The sequence below is a fragment of the Neodiprion fabricii genome, chromosome 5, assembly GCF_021155785.1.
Source record: "Neodiprion fabricii isolate iyNeoFabr1 chromosome 5, iyNeoFabr1.1, whole genome shotgun sequence".
NCBI classification, from domain to species: domain Eukaryota; kingdom Metazoa; phylum Arthropoda; class Insecta; order Hymenoptera; family Diprionidae; genus Neodiprion; species Neodiprion fabricii.
In genome coordinates, this window is record NC_060243.1 from 16048959 (window position 1) to 16070820 (window position 21862).

At 37.7% G+C, this 21862-nt stretch overlaps 1 protein-coding gene across 1 annotated transcript in view; it reads right to left on the reverse strand.

Annotated features, from left to right (window-relative positions):
• Positions 1 to 262: 262 nt before the first annotated feature.
• LOC124181984 (calpain-A-like) overlaps positions 263 to 21862 on the reverse strand; it is a 49442-nt gene continuing 27842 nt past the window's right edge. The window contains exons 2-5 of the mRNA XM_046568758.1: positions 1989 to 2048; positions 1590 to 1826; positions 1292 to 1497; positions 263 to 584 (exon numbers count right to left, since the gene is read on the reverse strand). Of these exons, the coding sequence (XP_046424714.1) occupies positions 263 to 584; positions 1292 to 1497; positions 1590 to 1826; positions 1989 to 2048 (825 nt within the window). The remainder of the gene's footprint in view (positions 585 to 1291; positions 1498 to 1589; positions 1827 to 1988; positions 2049 to 21862) is intronic.

Genomic DNA, 21862 nt, shown 5'->3' on the forward strand with positions numbered 1-21862 from the left:
TTGACGGCTTGAGTAATACTATAGCTATAATCGTCGACTATAACTCGACGTTTCATTGGTTCCGTTTTCTTGAACTGGAAAAACCGTTACATGTCAGGTGTCTGGTAACAGCTGATCTCTTCTTATTATCGAGAAAGGTCAAATGACAAAAAGATCAAGTTCTCGTACATCGTGTATGATAAATATTCTTCACAAGATCGCAGCTGAAACCTTTCATGTGCCGAATTTACTTTGAAGGCTGATGCAACAACCGAAGATCGAATCAAACGGAATGACTCAGCTTCGTGACTTCAGACTCGGCATTTCGTTTTTGAGCATATTGAATAGTATCAAACGAAACTCGTTCGGAATCAAATATTGGGTAATAAAACGCTAGCCCTCCAGTAAAATCTTCCAAAACTTCCCCAGGATCACCACCATCTATGGCCTTCCATGATCCGTAAAGTTTTACGTAAGCTTTCTCAACCAAGGGGGCCCAGAATTCATTACTTTCCGGCGATAGTGCAAGTATCAAATGTGATGCTGAATCCGTTGGGAGACGACCGTCAATCACGACATCGACCCACTTTCCAAACTGCCAAAATCTGAGATCAAGCAAATTGAATTTCTACATCCCTGATTGTAATCTCAGATACCTTTCGACTTTTTTAACTTTCCGCTTTGTTTTGCTTTTCAAGAGGGTAAGAGGGAAAGGCATTTTTCCTAATCTGTTGTAAGATCTCCTATTTCGAACCGCTGTAAACACGAGTATCAGTGATCCCCTCATTTTGGGAGGGATCACGGTTGACACCCATTTTGGAAATGGAGTGGGGAAGCCAGCGCCCCACTCCAAACTCAAAATCGAGATCCAGTGGTGGAGAAGTTAACCCGATCTCGCTCTCTTAACCCCGGGACGTCAATTCAACCGGTTGAAGGCAAATACTCCAGCGAGGCCCTGGAGGACTGACAGCCCCAAAACGAGACGATCATCGACTCGGCGGACTCCCGTCATCGCTAGAAACCTCCGGTCCCGGGGAGAAAGCCACCGAGGGACCGACCATTAATACGATAAGTCAAATCCACTTCAAAAATAGCTTGAATTGTTAACGCATAGGTGACGTCTCGTCAAAGTTGAGAAAAATCGACCGCCAATTCTTTACAATCTGTTTTGAGATGATACGAATGGATGGAATGTGTGTGTATGTGTGTCTGTGTGGTATTTATTGTTAATAAATGAGAAATTTCCGAAAGTAAAATTCTACAAATTGGTATTTATTGTTAATAAATAAAGAGAAAGAAAGTAAAGTCTTACACTGTCATGCGATCAAATTTAACCTGTTCATTTTCTAAAGCTCTGATCTGATCAACATCATAAAAACAGTCAAGAGAATTAGATTTACAACGTTTTATCGAATTTATTGTTTCCATGAAAAATATTTCCAATACAATGCAAGATGATGACGGACACGGTGAAACTTTATTCGACTTTAAATAATAAAAAGTCTTTGGGAGATTAACCTGCGCAAAAAAAAAACTTTCTACAGTTTTTATACTGAATAGAGTTTTGACCAAAAATATTTTTAAATAACTATATTTAGTTAGTGTCTAACGTTTGTCGATTTAGCATGGAACGCCGAACGTCCCGTACAGAAGGATCTGAAGTGAAATATTCCAGCATACTTCGCCTCCTCGAAGCCTTGATCCTGCGGTACAACTTGATACAATAATCTCGGGTGCATTGCAAGACTGCACAAACTAGCGACTGCCCAACAATCGTAGAGATGATTTTGCTGAACATCGAATCGTGGAAGTCCTTCGACAAAGAATTGCGGATCGGCAGCTAATTCCTGAAAACAGCAGTGTTTCAAAAATCTGTGTTTCAAGTGTCTAGAGCGAAATGAACTTTGAAAATATTGTTCATTTATCTTACACGTCAAAGAATTATGTCAAAACTGGTGTGATCGACAAAAAAAAAATTATGTGTATATAGTATCAGAATTATTTCTCACCCCTGGATGTTTCCATACGATGTCCATGAAATATTTCTTCTGATCATCCGGAATTCCGTTCTGAAATATGGAAGAGATATGCACTGGGAATGTTGGATCTTCGAACAAATATTTCGTATCATCCGCGTCAATTTTCTTGACCAAACATTCTCCTCTGAGTTGGTAAAAATCCCGATTGAATTTATTCCGATCGGCTGATGTACTTGACCGAGGTAAAAAGCAAGCTGTCAGTCTAGGTTTTACTATTACTAACAAGGAAACTACCTGAGGTGTCCCCCTCCGATTTCTACCATTTGAGGATATGTTATTCTTCATCAAAATCTAAGCGACACGTATTTTTTTCTTATCGGCGGAAAAACTGTTTAAAGGGGTGAAATCAGCCCCCGAAAGTTGGGCATCCTAAGTGGTTGTTTCATAGTTTCGCATACTTCCAGTTGAGATATTTGAATGAAACCAATTCGAGAATAATTCCTACGACGAATAATGAAAAATCTATTTTGGCCGATTACGACGGGGTTGAATAGTCGAAAATTATAGGGGTGGAAAGTTAAAAGAATTTTATAACTGAAAAACTATTTTTCGGATTTTAATGAAATTAATTGCAATAGAAAAAAGTAGGGCATACGTGTTTTTGCGTTTTTTGAAATAACGTCACTTAGGGGGTGAACTACCCTTATACACGTGCAGCCGAATTCACATTAGAATCGCACTATTTTGCTTCAATTCGTCTTATTTAACATTACAAAGCTTTTTCTAAGCAACAATTTAGGAGCTTCTTCGTTTCAATAAATTTCGGTTGTATTTATATCAAAAACCACTCCCACAAATTGCCGAACGGTTTCTGGCATAGTTTTTTTTACCATCGTGAAATCTTTCGGAGACCGGCATTTCAGTAGTTTGTGAGGTTACTGGAATCGATTGCGAGCTTACAATTTTGGAATCAATACGGCTAATGCTGTAAACATTTAGGACTTCGATTATTATTTTTTTCCAAAATATTGAAAGACATTGGAAAGTTAACATAGAATGGCTTGTGACGCTCAATTCGAAACCACTTTGATCTGAATTATACACATTCGATAAATTTACACCTTGTACAAATTGTTCAGCTTATTTTCTCAAACTCTCGGCATTTTCAATCGTTTTTTTGGTGATGAATTTATTAATTTTCCTCGACACAATACGATGAGCAATTTCGAATGAAGTCACCCAATGTTTAGATGCTTTAAACCGAAAGTCTTCATGGCCTATTTCTTTTTGGGCTTGTAGTCCCCACATGTGCTGTATGAGGTGGCTAATGCGAGGGGTAGTTTAGGGTCCCGAGTGTCAGCAATACGGGTTAGTCACACCAGGGTATCTTTGCAACCATGCGCGACGTCTGCAGTTTAACCTTTCCTAGTCAGAAACTTTATTTCAAAGAACAATAAATAAGTCTTCAGATTTATCGATGACTTGCCACAAATTACCTTTTTCTACTTTGGAGATTAATGTTGATTTAAAAACCTTGTCGCAGTACGCTCTCTACCAATAAAAAACATTTTTATCAAGCTTCAACAATCCAACTCACAATCATCCGCTTTTCTAATCTTCTTCAGAACCTAGATTCAAAATTCGACGACCTGACTGGATGGATCTCACGTAATCGCTGCATGGATGGAGCGAGATTATTTGGTCCGCTAGACTTTGACGCGGAAATACCCTGAAAATGCTAAGAATTTCAACGACTGTCAATAACGAATTGAGCATTTTCGTCTGTACGCGGCATAAAGTTATAGCTCCGCAGCAATGCGTCAAATTATCACAAGTTTTATACCGTCCCGAATTGAAAATAATATCCTTCACTGATTTCGGCTCGCCACAACGAATTCGGGAATTTGAAATTCGACAACTCCGGAACCTAAGATTTTGGGACAGTACGAGTGGAATGTAAGAAATCTGGTCAACTGTTTTGGATTCGAAAATCTCGTCTGAAAAATCAAAACCAGCAACCACATAAACTTTCGAATATAAATTATCATTCGATCCGCCGTTCTGACTTTTAATATTTTGACTCCCGATTTCGGTGCAGTGACCTCAAAAATCTTGGGCTTTGAAATCATCCGCGACACAATCTGCTCGATTCGAAAAAAATTTCCGTCCGCTGTTGAGGTCCACCATTTGGAATTGTATAGTCTGTACTTGAGACCTGGCATCGTCGAGTCCAAAGACCTCATAGTTGAATTTAAGCCTGACTCAAACGCATGTTCCTAAAACTGTAATTCTGCTACTAGTTGATAACCAGCACTGTGTTTTTAAGTCAGGCTCCCACATCGTGTGAATGCACCCGATATCGAAGGATATAGCAGAAATATTCGAAGGCGACTCGCACTTGTTGCCAACAGGCTACAAATTGTGGTATATATCCAAGTTTGTAGCCTTTCATAAAATATCAATCAGCAAAGTGATTTTGTTGTCATTGTATCTTAAAAGTAACTACAGAATCGGACAAATAACATGATTGACACAGTCATGATTTGCTTGTTGTTGCCGACGACGTTATGAATATATAGCGAATGCTCAGAATCGAATTCATCCATCGAAGTGAAATGTCAGTTTCTGCAAATAAAATGTTTCTGGTTGAGCAATGAGCAAGATTAGGAATCTTAAGTCGGTTCCTTCTAAGAAATTAGTCGAGTTCAGAATTTTATAAATTACCACGAAATTACAACTTCTGTCACCGTAGGTAATCGCTAATTGACGCATCTTACTTCATTTGAGTAGTATAACAAGGCCGGTTCTACACGCAGATTCCGGTTACCGACACTTACCGACCGAGCTGCTCCGCGCAGACCACCGAGCCGCTCCGCGCAGCTCAGACTCAAACCCTTTTCCGCTCCGCGCAGCCCAGACGCAAACCCTTTTCCGCGATGACGTCACAGTCTGCCGTACCGGCTTGAGGTCAAAACCGTGCAACCTTACCGACAGTTGTATCGATCGAGGGTCAAAATCGTGCTGTTTTACCGACAATCTTACCGACCGAAGGTCTGTAGTGCTCGCCTGCCAACGGCAGAAGGCGCAGCGGGGGCGAGAACTTTTTTATCGTCCCACATTCTTTTCCCACGATAGGACTGCTGATGTGTAACATTAACCACTCCGAATTCCTTTCCCACGGTAGGACTGCTGATGTGTAACATCAACCACCTCACATTCCTTTCCCACGTTATCAGCCACGCGACATTCCAAAATTAATAGTTCGAAGAATTGTTTTTTATCCACTCGGATATCGCTGACGTGTAACATCAACCACCTCACATTCCTTTCCCACGTTATCAACCACGTGACATTCCAAAATTAATGGTTCCGAGAATTGTTTTTCACTTACTCGGATGTCGGTTTGATATACAAAGTCGACCGATAGTCGCGGTACATTCAAAGCCATGGATCTGCGGTATTCGAAGTATACTTCGAGGTCCGAAAGCTTTTTCAAGGGCAGAAGTGTCTCCAGGCGAGCGACTTCGTTCAATTTTGAAAAGTCCATGATCGTTACTATCGAGTTGTATGTGCTCAAAATCTCTTGTGAGTTGATTGAGGCCAGATCTGATTTTCAGCAGATGTTTTACTTCTCCAATATTCTTGAGGAGCAGTTCTAGTCCTTTCTTCAATTCACGTTGTTGTTCCAGAGCACTTCTCATTTGCAAGAAGAACAGCTTCAGACTGGCGATGAAGTTTTCACTTTTCGCTTATATAACGTTCCCCCACAACATAATTTGAAATTTGGTGGAGGGTAAGGAATGTCACGTGGCTGATATCAAATACGTATGTTTGTGTATGCGCGCGCACCTTTTAGCATTCCAAGAGCGATAGTAACCCAACATCGCAGATCCATGGCTTTGAATGTACCGCGACTATCGGTCGACTTTGGATATCAAACCGACATCCGAGTAAGTGAAAAACAATTCTCGGAACCATTACTTTTGGAATGTCACGTGGTTGATAACGTGGGAAAGGAATGTGAGGTGGTTGGTGTTACACATCAGCGATATCCGAGTGGATAAAAAACAATTCTTCGAACTATTAATTTTGGAATGTCGCGTGGTTGATAACGTGGGAAAGGAATGTGAGGTGGTTGATGTTACACATCAGTAATCCTACCGTGGGAAAGGAATTCGGAATGGTTAATGTTACACATCAGCAGTCCTATCGTGGGAAAAGAATGCGGGACGATAAAAAAGTTCTCACCCCCGCTGCGCCATCTACCGTTGGCAGGCGAGCACTACAGACCTTCAGTCGGTAAGATTGTCGGTAAAACAGCACGATTTTGACCCTCGATCGATACAACTGTCGGTAAGGTTGCACGGTTTTGACCTCAAGCCGGTACGGCAGACTGTGACGTCATCGCGGAAAAGGGTTTGCATCTGGGCTGCGCGGAACGGAAAAGGGTTTGAGTCTGAGCTGCGCGGAGCGGCTGGGTGGGCTGCGCGGAGCGGCTCGGTCAGTAAGTGTCGGTAACCGGAATCTGCGTGTAGAACCGGCCTTGCTATACTACTACTATTATGCGTAGCTATATATCGTTGAAACATCAATGAGGTAACAACGCACCCATTTATCTGAGTTGCAAGTTCGTTTCTAGGTGTAACTAATTTTGACGACTCGTGTTACAATTCTTAATCCAAAACTCATCTATCGGAATGATTTAACATGCAACTTCAGGAAAGATATGCCCATTCATTTTTCGTCTGCTTTTGATTATTTCTCATCTTTCCAATTTTGTGAATGTTCAATTATTCTCACAGATTATGAAGAAACCTGAAGGCTTGTACGGTGATCATGTCTACTGTATTACGCAAGTCTGTAAGAACGAGGGGAAACATATGCACGCGCAAGGAATGGGAAGGCCATTTTTGCAATGGGTTAGTATTTGAGTCTGTATTTCTATTTATTTCAAACTTTTCACGGTTCAGAAAATAACAGTGCCAATCCCTGAACTTATCGATTTGTGTTCAATAGAAAGACCCATCAATTTCGGGGTGAAGAATTCGATTTGCATGGTTTCGATTTTCAAACGAAATGCAATAAGTCAGATGGAAATTGAACCAATTTTTCGACGGTGATCCTGTGCGGAAAGCCGATAGTAAGATGGCAAAGGCGCCGAACTTCGAGGCTGACGAAAACAGCGATTTTGGATGCCCTACGAACTGATATCGGCCTAATTAACTTTAAATTTGCGACTCGGCCAATATAGGCACAAAAGAATTCGAAATCAGTACTTTTGAAGAAGAATGGAAGTACAAGACTGCTGCGCCAAGTCACTTGAGTACTACCTTATGAAATTGATTATTTTTCTTTCGTAAACTATTATATTTTGCGTATTATATAAGAACGTATGAAGAAAATTTCAATTCGTTTCTGTAAATTTTCCCACATTTCAATCTGTTTTTGGCTCTTTAGTCTAGACAAGTCTATGATTCCGTGCCCAGTTCTCAGTAATAACTTTGTTCTGTTTCCAGGAACCTTGTGGTTAATCGTCACAGTATCGCATAACGTCGGAAAATTCGGAGCAAGTGAATGGAAAATCCACGATAATCGTTTACTTACTGCAAAAAATCCAAGAAATAAGAAGGAAGGAGACCGAGCTCCAAGCTGGCTAGTCATCAAAACCTCCGTTGATTTTGGTGTCCTTCTTCGTAGTGCAATATTCTGCCACTCACAATGCTGATGTACTATATAAGGTCCGCTAACGCCAAAAGAGTGGAGGTTTGTGTACCTGTCATTCAAATCACTCGTCTGATTCAAATATTGAGTGTCATTACGTTTTTTTGATTTTGAACCTGAAATTCCAGTAAGATGTATGTAAAATATATACATACATACAGTATACAAAAATTATGCCAACCTCATATATGTATAGAAGCATTTGTAAGGATGTACTATGCACAAGGTGTATATATAGAAAATACATAGAACAATGCGAACCTGTCATCATTCACTCTATTGCCGTTAGTCCACCATACATCGTACATCAGCATTGCGAGTGGCAGAAATTCGTCTCACTATAAAGAGGACCCCGAAATTAACTTAGGTTTTGCGGTACGGAGCTCGGTCTCCTTCATTCTTACTTTCTGGAAAAATCGAAGGACGAAACGACTAAAAATCTGAGAATCGGATTCGAAATTTATCGCGTACGGCTAGAACTTCGGTAATACAGATGTATTTTCTTGACTATACAACTATCAAGAAATTAACAGCATTTAATTTTTTTAAACAGTTGGACGATCTGTATGGTGATTTATATGGGGATTTAGTGCTCTTTAGTTACTAATTTTTTCCCCAAATTTTGATTTGTTTGCTCCAGTAGTTTCGCCGAAATTGAGGGCGATGACAAATTTAAAAAAAGTTGCCAAAGCCAGGCCAACGGATGACGGAATATTAACAAGAAAACGACGAGAATTTGCTGCTAATTAGTTGCTGGAACAATACACTCATTTCGAAATAAATTAATCAACCCCTGGTCCGGAAACTACCCCCAAATTGTCACTGTAATGCCCAAAACTCACCCCCATGCCAACGACGTTGCACAGAAATGACAGAACGCGCGATCTTGAAAATTTGCTCAAAATTTATAAAAAATCCGTGAGTTAGTTGCTCTTGATATACTGCATCTCCGACGTTTTTGAAGAAGAATTTATAATATAATGTAAAATCACGACAAGTATATGGTTCAAGTAGCATGCTGATCTGTAAAATTAGAATTTTATGCTCGTATGTTCATAGTGCTCCTGTCAATTTTTGGAACTACTGTTACTCATCACACGGGTGCAGGTAAAAAATCAGAATGATCAGAATTCCGAACATAACTATATCGAAAACTCACAACCACGAATGAACAAAGTGGTGAATCTTCATTAAGCGAAAAATAATGGAAATAGAATATAAAAGTATCGAAATTTGAAGTTGTAGAATTTAGAATTGTTGAAAATTCTGAAAGGCCGTTAGCAGAATGAGGTTAATGCGATTGCTCACAAACATAAATAAATAACCTTCAGATGGATTATAATGTAGAATTTTCACCCATTCGAATTCTTACATGCGAAGGATCAAGAATAAGAACGGTTAGAACTCCGAGTAGTAATCTCGGCTCTCACAGAAGGCTCAGAATATCGAATTGCAGTATATCAGAATCGTCAGAATGAAGAATCGCAATGTATCAGAAGAATCAATGACTCATATCATATTAGAAGCCAAGAAATATAAATTTATAAGTCAGCAAATAAAAACGGGCACATCGTTGGTCATACTCTCAAGGCCTAACCTAATAGCTTTAACAACTCAAAGTTGTCTATTTGCATTGCATTTTTTCTTCTTTATTAAGTACCGAGTAAAGAATTTGTTTGATTCTGTATGTAAAACATTTTACAAGTCAAACAGATTAGTTTGATAGACTCAGAGTGTGAAATTCTGGTGGTAAGCCATTTATCCTACAGTTACTTTCGGAATACTGATCTTTCGGAATTGTACGATTCTGAATAATGACCCTTCTACATTCTGGATATCTGTTTTCCGCCGTTTCTGGACGATGAAGTTCTAACTTTTATTTTTATAATATTTGGACATTTGAGAATATGACACTTTCTACAAATTCATTCTCTAGAATATTGACTCTATACATTGTTAAATTCTGCATCTCTGAATTCTAGGATTAACGTTCTCTGAAGTAAGTGGGTTCGGATAATAGAGCCCTCTACTAAATACATTTTAGATAAACTGCATCTTTTTATTGGGCCCCATTCCGGAGTTAAAATTTCTGATAGTATCTGTTCTCTCATATTATGTGTTATTCGAGTTTATTAAATTCGGAATTCTGGTTATTTTGATTTGCGGTTTTTCTGATTTCTTACCCCCACCCCTCGTGTGCTCATCACACGAGCTCGGTTGCTTACACTATCAGGTTTAATTGTTTATAACGAATTTATTAGAAAAAGAAAGAAATTGTATCCAGAAATATTTTCAACCTGTTTATACCAACGACGTGAATTTGAAAAACTATTGCGTATGATCGATTTTTCTCAAGATTCTAACACGTCTTAATTCTGAAATTCTCGAATTGAGGAAATATATGAGTTTTATCCACATTTGCAGTTATGAAAATCGTGGTGTTTACCGAAATATAAAAAACAGTCAGCAGCAACAGCTTGTTACATAATATAATATTATGGTTTCATGACGATTAAACGGACCAATTATGGCCGTAGCGATTAACTTGTTTATACTGCGTGGTAGATATTTACTTCCGTGTTTTAAACTTGTGGTTTCCTATCGGCATTGACGTAATGGTAGATTACTGATTTATACACGGAGAAGTAGAAAACTGCAGGAAAAGAGGGAGACATCGAGGTTTTTCGTGAAAAATACCAATGCCAACTATATTTTGAAGAATCACCAAACCCCCTGAACATCGAATTTTTCAAAGAAAATGATTCTATATCTGGATGCGGTGCGAATAAGATGAACCATGAAGTTCAGCGCAAATTCGAACTAGTTCCCGGAGTTTACTATACAATTCCCTGTGTCTATTGGGACAGTCTCTCGAATAAGGGATCCTAATTCGTCGCCATTTCTAACAAAGCAGGGGAAAATAACGGGAAAATGACGGGAAAATATCAACGCTAATAGCGGCGCTCCACCCATTGGACTCAAACGTTTCCAGAAGCCCCGTCAGCGACAGCACAATATCTGAAAATCATTAATCGTATGATCAGCTTTAACGTCGAACCTGATTCACCAAAGAGACAAAAAATTTATCACACAAATCTGGAAAGCATTCCGATTGACGTTAAGACATACGTGTGCCAACGTTTCGATACGAAAACTTTCGCGAAGGTACAACTCAAGCCTGACACGAGGCCTAGAGTGGCCAACATTGTATTTAAAGTACCTCGAATTTCAATGACATCGGTTGATGCCAGATGTTGGAAAATAACTCTTATATTCTGGTGTGAGGAATGATCGTTCACCTAAACGAGTTCCGGATAGAAATGCTTCGCTCCAGGCAGTGATGCTCAGCAGGAGACTATTCCCAGTAGCGTAAGTGTATTGTTAAGCACCCCAGTCCGGTCGCGATTCTGCAAATAGAAGTCCTATGCTCATATCTCCCCCCTAGAACATTACGCACAAAGCGGAAATGAAGATCACAAGCCAGTCTACAGACTGATGAAAACCGTCCCGTTTAACTACAATTCACGTTATCAGCGAGGAACTGTTTTCATTATTTAATTAGATGTGTATAGTTGATAATAATAATGTTATTTTATTGGTTCTCATAAATTGCAATTGCACTGTACACGATATTTAATTCTAATAAATGTGAGCACCGTTTTCTCGGATGATAAAATTCATTACTATGTATGTAAATTACCTGTGTACACGAAACTTTTTGAATAAATTACTTGTAACAACATAAGCCACATGTTTTTTGATGAGCCGTGAATAATGAATAACAGTTCAAAAAATTAAATACATTATTATTCATTGAAATTGGATGTATCATTCGAGTTTGGAATCAAAAAAATGTGATCGATAATGTCATTCATTTCAGATTATTGATTACTCAACTACCCCGATCAAAATCCACGGTTTGCGATCGTTTTTTCATGCCAAGTGGATAGCGTTCCAGTAAAATCCGCTAGAACTCGATTTTATTATTGATTTTCAACACCTGTTGCGCAATTTTTTCGTTGTGACACTTTGAATGAGCTTTTCACCTCATCCATACACGGACATATTAAAAGAGCAAATTTTACTCAAAACTGCAGGAAAACAGCGACACATCGCGTTTTTTGGTAAAATATCCTTCGTGAAATGCAGAATTTACCCTCGAAAAAGTGAAAACCAATGTATGTACAGTAAAATATGCTACATTTATGCAACAAAATATAGTTGGCATTGGTATTTTTCACCAAAAACCTCGATGTGTCCCTTTTTTCCTGCAGTTTTCTTTTCTCCGTATATAAATCAGTAATCGACCGTTGCGTCAATGTCGATAGGAAACCAGAAGTTTAAAATACAGAAGTATATATCTACCACGGATAGGAAAAAAAGCTAATTTTACTCAAAACTGCAGGAAAACAGGGACACATCGCGTTTTTTGGTAAAATATCCTTCGTGAAATGCAGAATTCACCCTCGAAACAGTGAAAACCAATGTATGTACAGTAAAATATGCTACATTTATGCAACAAAATATAGTTGGCATTGGTATTTTTCACCAACAACCTCGATGTGTCCCTTTTTTCCTGCAGTTTTCTTTTCTCCGTATATAAATCAGTAATCGACCGTTGCGTCAATGTCGATAGGAAACCAGAAGTTTAAAACACAGAAGTATATATCTACCACGTAGTATAAACAAGTTAATCGGTACTGCCATAATTGGTCCGTTTAATCGTCATGAAACCATAAGATATATTATGTAACAAGCTCTTGCTGCTGACTGTTTTTTATATTTCGGTAAACACCACGATTTTCGTAATTGCAAATTTGGATAAAACTCATATACTTCGTCAATTCGAGAATTTCAGAATCAAGACGTGTTGGAATCTTGAGAAAAATCGATCGTACGCAATAGTTTTTCAAATTCGCGTCGTTGGTACAAACAGGTTGAACATTTTCTAGCGAATCGCTCACACGAACTACGTAATTCGAACATGACCAATTACAATTTTCAACTTCACGGAGCATCTAATCCGAAGAATTCTAAAAATACCTTACACATATTCACTTTTACCCGATGACTGTGATGAGAACTTGGGGAAACAGGTTAAGGGGTTGAAAATTGGATGATAGTCGAGTTGTTTTGGATTGTTATTAAACTGATATTTACATTCGCCAAAAATCAGAATTTTTTGTAAATTATCGTCGTTTTTCGTAGGTCATCGTCGTTTTTTACAGATAACTGTAGAATAGCTCGCATTAACGCAATAATGTTTCTTATGTCAAATGTTGAAATGCATATACATAGTTTGTTGCCGAATATCATAGAATTCGTGGCTTGGAAAAATAATAAGTGCTAGTTGTTTCGTAAGACTCATCTTTGAGACTAGGTTTCTGGTCTCCTGACCTGATACACTGTTCCATTTAATAAATTTTTTCTTCTTCATGCTGGCTTCGAGAATTGTATTCGGAGCTCTTCACACTTTTCATGTCACTCTCAGGTACCTGGCTTGATTGACATTCCTGATTTTATTAAGCCCGATTTTCATTGATACTGAATTTGACCTGAACGGTGTTTTCTCATAGTTATAGAGCAGGAGCTTCGTTTTGGGAGACGATGTATGAAGAGATTCCTCACTCAGTTTTTTTTTTTTTTTTTCAATATGATGTAGATATTTTAATGTTATCTGCAAATATGATTGGTTTGCATTGCTGGACGAGTTTCTTTGTAAATCTATCATACATAACATATTGTAACGTGTGCGATTCTCGAGCAGAGCTTTTATAGCTCGCCTGAAAATTCGTGTGTTATGATGAGTGCTTTACCGCTAATAATAAGCTGGAAAGGTCAATTGACAATTAAACTGTGGCCTTCTTTTTATTAGGTGACAGTACCTAAGGACTGATTTTGTCGATCCGAATCACTCTATTCTAAATAGTTATTTCGTTTTTACAGACTCGGGTTCATCAAGCCGGAGTTGTTGAAAATTCGGGTCTCTGGATCAGAGCTGCATCATGCGAGTCTAGGGATTATCTTCACGGTCCCGGGCTGCAATTTGTGAGACTCGGATTCTGATTCCAGATCTTCTAGTCGAAGACGCGGGTGTCTTATGCCAGCGTTTCTTCTAACATGTAGTTGTATTCCCGAATTGTTGGGAACAGAGGTACGTCCCTCATTCGATTTTGTAATCGGATTTCCAGTAGTTATTCCAAAGCAAAAATTACCGTCAGACCAAGGGTTTTTGAGGCGTGGCTGTCTGTCAGATTTGGGATGCCCGAAATCGTTCACGGGCTCGGGTATGTAGCCAGAGCCGTTTCCTCTCAAAGTTTTATCGATCTGTAGCCATCCTGATTGAAAAAACGATAGCCAAATAAAGGAACAGAATCTCAGACTTTTTTAATTGTAAGTTTTAACGATCAAAGGTATCGACTTAACAAAAATAAAATAAATCCAAGATTCGATATAAGCCAGATGAAAATGACTAACATAAAATTTTACAAAGCGATAAATAACGAAACTAAAAATCTGCAAGTATTCTTTGGTACTACTCCTAGGTTTAATTACTTGAGCGCTGTGCGGAAGTTTTTCACATTTGACTCTAACCTGTTAAATTTTGCGTTTTGCCGAAATTTAAGCTATCACCCTGAAATGCGAGATTTTGAAGAGGCGCTATGCCATGTTACAAATAAAATCTAACACAATGACTTTACATTAGAGAGTAGTCAGTCAGTCTGGGTTGACCTCGGGGTTGACCGAACGTAAGGATCTCGTTTCGCGTGGTTCTCGGTCCGGATTATCGGTCCGACCCTTTACTTAGAGAATCGGTCCACGCGGACCCGAACTAGGACAAAAGCTTCACGTTGGGCGGAGTGAAGTAAGCAGGCGATGGTGGCGCCAATCGCCAATACCCTCCACTCACCAAGCCCCAAGTCCTCCACACCAGCTAGCTTTATCCCGCCCGATTGAAGATTTTATAGATTAGACATTTTTTACTTGTCTTATTGCAATTTGCAATATTGCAAAGCAAATTAGTTTTACAGTTTTTCGACGAATATTAAAATATTAAAACAAGCACCCGGAGAAGACAAGAAAGAATAAAGAATGGTTGGAAGGTAAGTAAAGTATTTCAAGCCCGTTCCAACCTATAAAGGACATATCATAACCTCTACTCGCGGCTATTGTCTTTTCATTGATCTACGAAGTAAGTAAAGTTTCGATCGTTTTTATTTAATTATAAGAAGAAACCCCATGTTTTATTATCCGTGCTAATTTTTTCATGAAATTTCAGCTGGTGGCGTCGTGTATGTGAATATACGTGTCACTACCCCTCCAAGAAAAATTGATGGAGATAAGAGTATCGACGAAGCATTCATGGATGCTTCTTTAGGCGAGTCGGAAATTAATACTAGCACAAGGTTTATTTATCATTTCCAACGATTGCATTGATTAATTCAGTTTTACAGTCACGGATAACGAGGATTCAGAAATTCAACATCAAATAACAAAAAGCGATCATTCAAGAACAAAGCAATTATTCAAGAACATAAAGGTATGTGTGGGTAATGTGACGCCATTTTGATTGCTCATTTCTGTTGCTATTGTCTATTTATCATGAATATGTTTATGTCAAGTCAAATAAGTTAATGTGGACGTATTAAAGATTAATTATTTTCATTTTCCTCCAGACAGTCATGGCTTCCAAAAAAACGGAATGGAGAGGTATGTAGTCATTTTGAGGATACGTAATTGCATAAAAGAGCTAAATGTGGACATTGCTCTGAAGTTTTGTCATACACTGCAGGCTCCATAGGTAATTTTTTGCGACATGTAAAATGAAAGTACCCTCACGTCATTATTGCCACACCGCAATTAAATTCTTTCGCCATTGATATTGACAAATCTTCACTGCCTGTCATCCTTGTCGTCAATCAACCCAGGAAACTCTCAAGTGGCAATGACAAAATCAATAACAAATTACTTCCAAAGTAACAAACCCGTTTCTTCTATGCGATCAAAGCAACTGGATCAACAATTGGTTAAAATAATTGCTGAAGAATATCAGCCTTTGAGTTCAGTTGAAGATGCGGAGTTTAAAAAGTTTGTCAGTATGTTATGTCCGGGATATTTATTGCCAACACGGAAAACCTTGTCTACTTCGTTGATTCCAATATATCATAAACTAGTCAAAAAAAAAAGTCAAAGAATTAATACCACTTTCAAAGTTTTTGTGGTGTTACTGCACACTTTATGAATGAAAATTCGCAGCTACAATCTATATTTTTAGGCAGTATAGCTTTCGATCAACGACAATAAATGCGTCATGGTAGATGTTTTGCTCATACTTTCAAGGCAGTTCAATCTGGTTTGAAATAAATTAATGAAATACTTGGAAAAGTCGAAACTATTGTTGAATATTTTAAGACAAGTTCACATGCGGCTGCAGTTTTGAAAAAAAATCAAGAAACTCTTGAATTACAGAGCTTAAAGCTAAAACAATACTGTATAACGAGATGGAACTCTACGTATCTAACTACTCTCACTATAGAAGAACCATCTCATAATACCATAACTCATTACAAATGGAATGTGATAAATCAAAGTATTGTAGTATTGAAAATTTTTCAAAATGCAACAGAAATAATGAGCTCTTAGAAGAAACTGACTATTTTACAGATAATTGTATTCGTAGAATAAACGTTGAGACATTTGAAGCAATTCATAGTCGATGTCGAAGGAATTTATTCGCCTGAAACTGAATCTTTGAGCAACACCATAAAACATCAATTAGAAACGAGTCTTAGAGATATGGAAAGCAATGATTTGTTTGTACAAGCAGCTTTTCGGGACCCAAGAATAAAAATCGATTGTTTTTTAAATGCAAAACGAATCGAAGCTATTACGACGGGAATGAAAAGTCTTTGTTCTAAGATCACATTAGATGTCAGTCATGATGAAAATAAGCCAGAAAGCAATTCTGGTGACAAACGTCAAAAATTAACTTCTGAGGCCATAAATACAATTTGGAAGAGATTTCTAGTATTATAATCGAAGTTGATCGATATTTAAACGAATCATTACTACAACGAGTAGGAGATCCTTTTCAATGGTGGGAGAAAAGAAAATTTACATACCCCCGGTTGTACAAATGTATGAAAAACGTTGATGCATTCCCGCAACATATCTGTCCCTGCAAGAGCTTATTTTCTAAAATGGGTCAGATTTTTACGGAGCGCAGAAGTTGCCTAAAACCAAATAAAATGTCTGAGATAATATTTTTGAACCTGAATATCAATTTACTCAATTAAAATTGATATTACTATATACATATATATATTAATGGTTCTATGTATGTAACAAGCTGAAGTGAAATTCATTCAATCGTTAATTATTATCGATTCACTCAATTAAAATGTAATATTACCAAGTATTAATGGTTCTATGTTCTACGTATGTTGTAATATAGAATGTAATTTATTCAATTGTCAATAAATAATTGCCTGATAACTTTTTATTTATTCTTCCGAAGTTTATTTGATTTATGACTCGAAACCCATAATCCGGATACGTATCCGCTAAAAAGCCGGACCGACTCATCTCTATTAGAGGGCAGGTTACAGACGAGGGTGCCTTTTTATCGCTGGTGTCTTCGTGACTCGTCGGTTCCGATCGGCTCTCATCGTAACGCGACCCCTCATGACGCGCTCAGATGAACGCGCGAGTGTGCCGGTCAGCTGGTCGTTACAATATATATATATCAAGCTGCACTTTGGAGGGAATTTTTTTTATACCTAAAAGAAGGTTTTGAGACAATAGGACTTGAGAGATAAAAAAAATGTTTTTTTTGAACCACCCTAATATATGTATATATATGGTCCAAAAAAAACATTTTTTTTTTCTCAAGTCCTATTGTCTCAAAACCTTCTTTTAGGTATAAAAAAAATTCCCTCCAAAGTGCAGCTTGATATCTCAATTCTCCACCGAGCTCAATGAACTTTTATTTTCCCATTCAAATAACACGTACAAACATTTTTTTTTCGTTTTTGTCCGGTAAATTTTTTTAATAACATCCATTCGTTATAAAGTCTCACAATTTTTGAAATTGCATTACATGGTTTAATTACTGGTATACCAGTAACACTCCAAATGTCATTAACCTCATCCAATACATTCCGCGCGCTTTCACGAACAGCTTGCTTGAGGAAATTCAAATTATAAAAAAAAACACTTAATACTTGTCTCTGAGATGGCAATTTTCGTTTGTTTAATGCACTGCATTGAAAGCCTACTAAATATACATATTGATTTTTAGATCCGCTTGACATGTTGTCAGTGTTATGATTACAAATGTCATGATCAATAACATTGTTAACATGTTATGCAGAAATCAACCACTAGATGGTGGGATAAGGTAAAGCAAATGATATTACCGACAGAAAATACATAGTAGTGATTTTTGATATTCAAATTTGAACTTCATTACGAAATAAAGAAAAAAGTATCCAAGTTGTAATAGGAAAAATTATTCATAATTATATGACGAAATATTAAATTATTCAAATATTGTGAACAGTCTAAAGTTTGATAAATTTTAGAATAAATACATGCAGTTACCAACAAAATTTTCAAAAATTTGAAAATTATTTCAAATTTATAAAAATTAAATAAATTATCTATATTAAATAAGGCCAATATCTCTAAGTATTGTTACTTGTAAGTATTTGAAGCTTGGTAACTTTTTACCCGTTAGGATTACGAAAAAACTATATCAGGACTTTTTTGTAGAAAATTAAATTTCCTACAAGAATCATTGAAGAAAAATTAAAAAAAAATTTTTTTACGTGTTATTTAAATGGGAAAATAAAAATTCATTGAGCTCAGTGGAGAATTGAGATATCAAGCTGCTCTTTGGGGAGAATTTTTTTTATACCTAAAAGAAGGTTTTGAGATGATAGGAAAAAAAATTTTTTTTTTTGGACCACTCTAATATTATATTGAACAATAAAGGACTAAGGATTGATCTTTGTGGGAGTCCCTTACTTGTATTCCTTAACCGTATTTGTCTTCCATCCGAGAGGCCATGAATCATCTTATTTTTTAACGATCCGTCAAGAAACCTCACCAAAACTGGAGAAATCTAATATTTTTTGAAATCGCTCCAAGTTTATCCAGATCGAAATCATGATCGATCCCTTCTATGTCCACAAAGACTACTTTTTTCTTGCGGCTTTGGATCCTGCAATGTCCAACTCTAACCGCAGATTCATTAGACTATTGTAGCAGGATTTCCCCCTCTGAAAGCTATTGAAATTTGGAGGAAGTAGATTCCTGAGATAAGCCCCTTGCTCTGCGGCACAATTCGAAAAGGAATAGTGCTGTACAGAACTACTCGTCAAAATAAAACCAATCAAAATGAAGCGAAGCGAGCGAAACGCCAATTACAATGATACAAAAGAGATTAGGTGCTAAGCACAGTGCTAAGTGTACAAAGCATACATAATATAATTAATTACCCCTTTCGTGGGATTGATACTCAATATACATAAGTATACACCCACGCACACACACATGATAAGAGAGCAAAGGTAGACAGGCAACGCTGCGTGTCGTTAAAAAGCTTTGCTTCAATACTTCGTTCGGTTCAGAGATCGTTTCGCCTAGATCTACCTGCGAAGTGTAATTCGAATACGGCAAGAGCCCGTGTTAATATATTTAAATACTTACTTAAGAGATACATCGATCCACTACAAAGTGCTGAATAAAGTGCGAATGAATCTGAGTTTTTCTATCAGTTTGTTACGTTCGGCTTACCACCTCTCGTCTATTTTTCGGACTCGCTAACTCCCCCACAGTTCTTATAATAATATCATGGTCTCTGTCCTTTCCTCTTAACTCTACCTAGCCTCACGCTACTCACTATTGCTCTTACTCAGCTAATTGCATTCCCTTCCTTCTGCATTCTCACACCTTTCCTGCACCCGAACGTTCTGTCTCTAAAGATACTTCTATTCAAACTCTCAACAATGTCACATCAAGACTTCTTATACATCATTCGCACAGCACACTTCATTCCTACCGCTATCTCAACGTCTTCGCAATAAACATATAATTGATATATTAAATATACTCAAGGTTATTCGACCATCCTCCTAACTTCCGGTTGTCCTGGTACGTAAAAGCGAAGCCGAACCTGTTTATTCCTACCGCTCGGGAGTAAACCCCTTTCACGGACGTAACAAGTTGATTCGAAATCATTTAAGGTGAATACTTTTCTGGAACTGGTTTACAGTGGCTGACCGTTGAAAGCTAACATGTCAAGCAGTGATTAGTGGATCGACTTCAATGGCAGTCTTAACTGATTCTGGAATAGCGAAGTAAGGACGACGCACAGCGAATCGCGCCTACGCTGAATAGCGTCGTGCACCCACAGTCAGTGAAAAATGATAAGCCCCTCCGAATATGCCGGAGACCATTTCGCCGAAAAATGAGGCCTGAATCCAACCGATTGGCATCATTTGACTCACACGAAGCAATTATTGATTGATCAAATCGAATATTATTTCAAGCAACAAAATGGTAATGAATTTTCTTCAACAACGTTGGTTTATGCTAATATTTTCATTTTGTTTTTTAATCATACTTAATTATCATTTGTAGTTGAATAAGTTTAGGGTCAGTCTGACCCCAGTGTGGCAACAGTGTGGTTTCCAGTGTGATGTGGAAGCTAAGAGCCAAGTTTCAATCATGCTTTTATTATGTATCAACAAACACGTATTTAACAGTAGTATGTGATTTGCATCTTTTTTGTTAAAGAATGAGAACAGATTTGTAATGGGCTTTGTGAAAGGTTTTAGCACCGGAGATGCTTTTTGGGGGAATATTCTTTCCGTCTATTCATTTGCATTATAAAATATGTCACGCAACTGACGGATTGTTTACGAAATTTAACTGTATACCGCATTACCACATTACGTTACTATCGACTGAGATGCAAGCGATCGACACGCATTCTCTTGTGCTATCCACGTAAGATTCTTGGAGCCGTGCTCGGATCTATTTTCAGCCTAATACGGCATATATATACAGTTGAAGCGTATATCATATATCTAGTCTTACGAAGATCGAAAATTCTTGATCGAATTAACTGACGATTTCGTCGATGTTGGAACTCTTACAACTGGTATACTCGCATTTCGGCACTCCGTGCATAGATCGTACTGATACACGTCTCAAATGAAAGCTCTAAAAATATATGACCGTATGAAATTGTCGAATATCGAATTTCATCGTGAGAGGGGAGCAATATGAGATAATATATTCGCCAAGTAGGCTTTGAGGATTCTGTTCGCGGTATAAGATAGTGCGGCAGGAAAGGCATCGAAGTCATTTTCGCTAACTTATTCTTACGTTCACTCGGTCACGTACTTTTAATGCAGATGGTTCAGACGATGCAGGCGCTCATGTTTGTCGTCTTCACTTGAATCTATATGGAAATATCGGAGTTTGATTGACCGTGATTTATTTCCGAAATGTATTTTTCTCAGGTAAGAAAAGGCGATCATAAGAAAGTTTTTATAACTACGTATCAAATGTATCGGCTGTTCGTGGTTTGGGCATATTTTTAGATTAGATCGTACATCCTGAACAAAACTCAGCTAAATAAAAATCTGTGGGACAATTGGATAACCAAGAAGAAAAAAAAGTTTCGAGTTCAACTCGAATTCCGATCGAACCTAATGAAATTTTTTCGCTTGCTCTAAGCAAATTATTTTATATAGGATCATATATTGAATAAAATTTTTACATTTCAAACGAATTGAGGAGAGTTTCTTTCTGAGTGTATATATACCTACAGCGTTGTTTAACAAGATAATGACTATTCTGATTCACAGATGTCGATAAGATCAGTCGTAGAGAAATTTATCCAGTCAAGAAGAAAGGTAGTTTGCAATGCAATGTCAATATACAGTCAATTATCGGGCGGCAACGCGTATCCTCAACTCAACCATTACAATCAACGAGAAAATTGTTAGAACGTGTTGTTTCACATTATGCGAATATTTGAATGTGGCGATATGCTACAATCGCGAAATAAGAATGTAAGAATTCTGATACACACAATTAAATTCACCCTAATTGCCGCACTCATAATTCGGTTACTTTATCGAAATACCGCAAAGTGTAAAGTGCGTGAT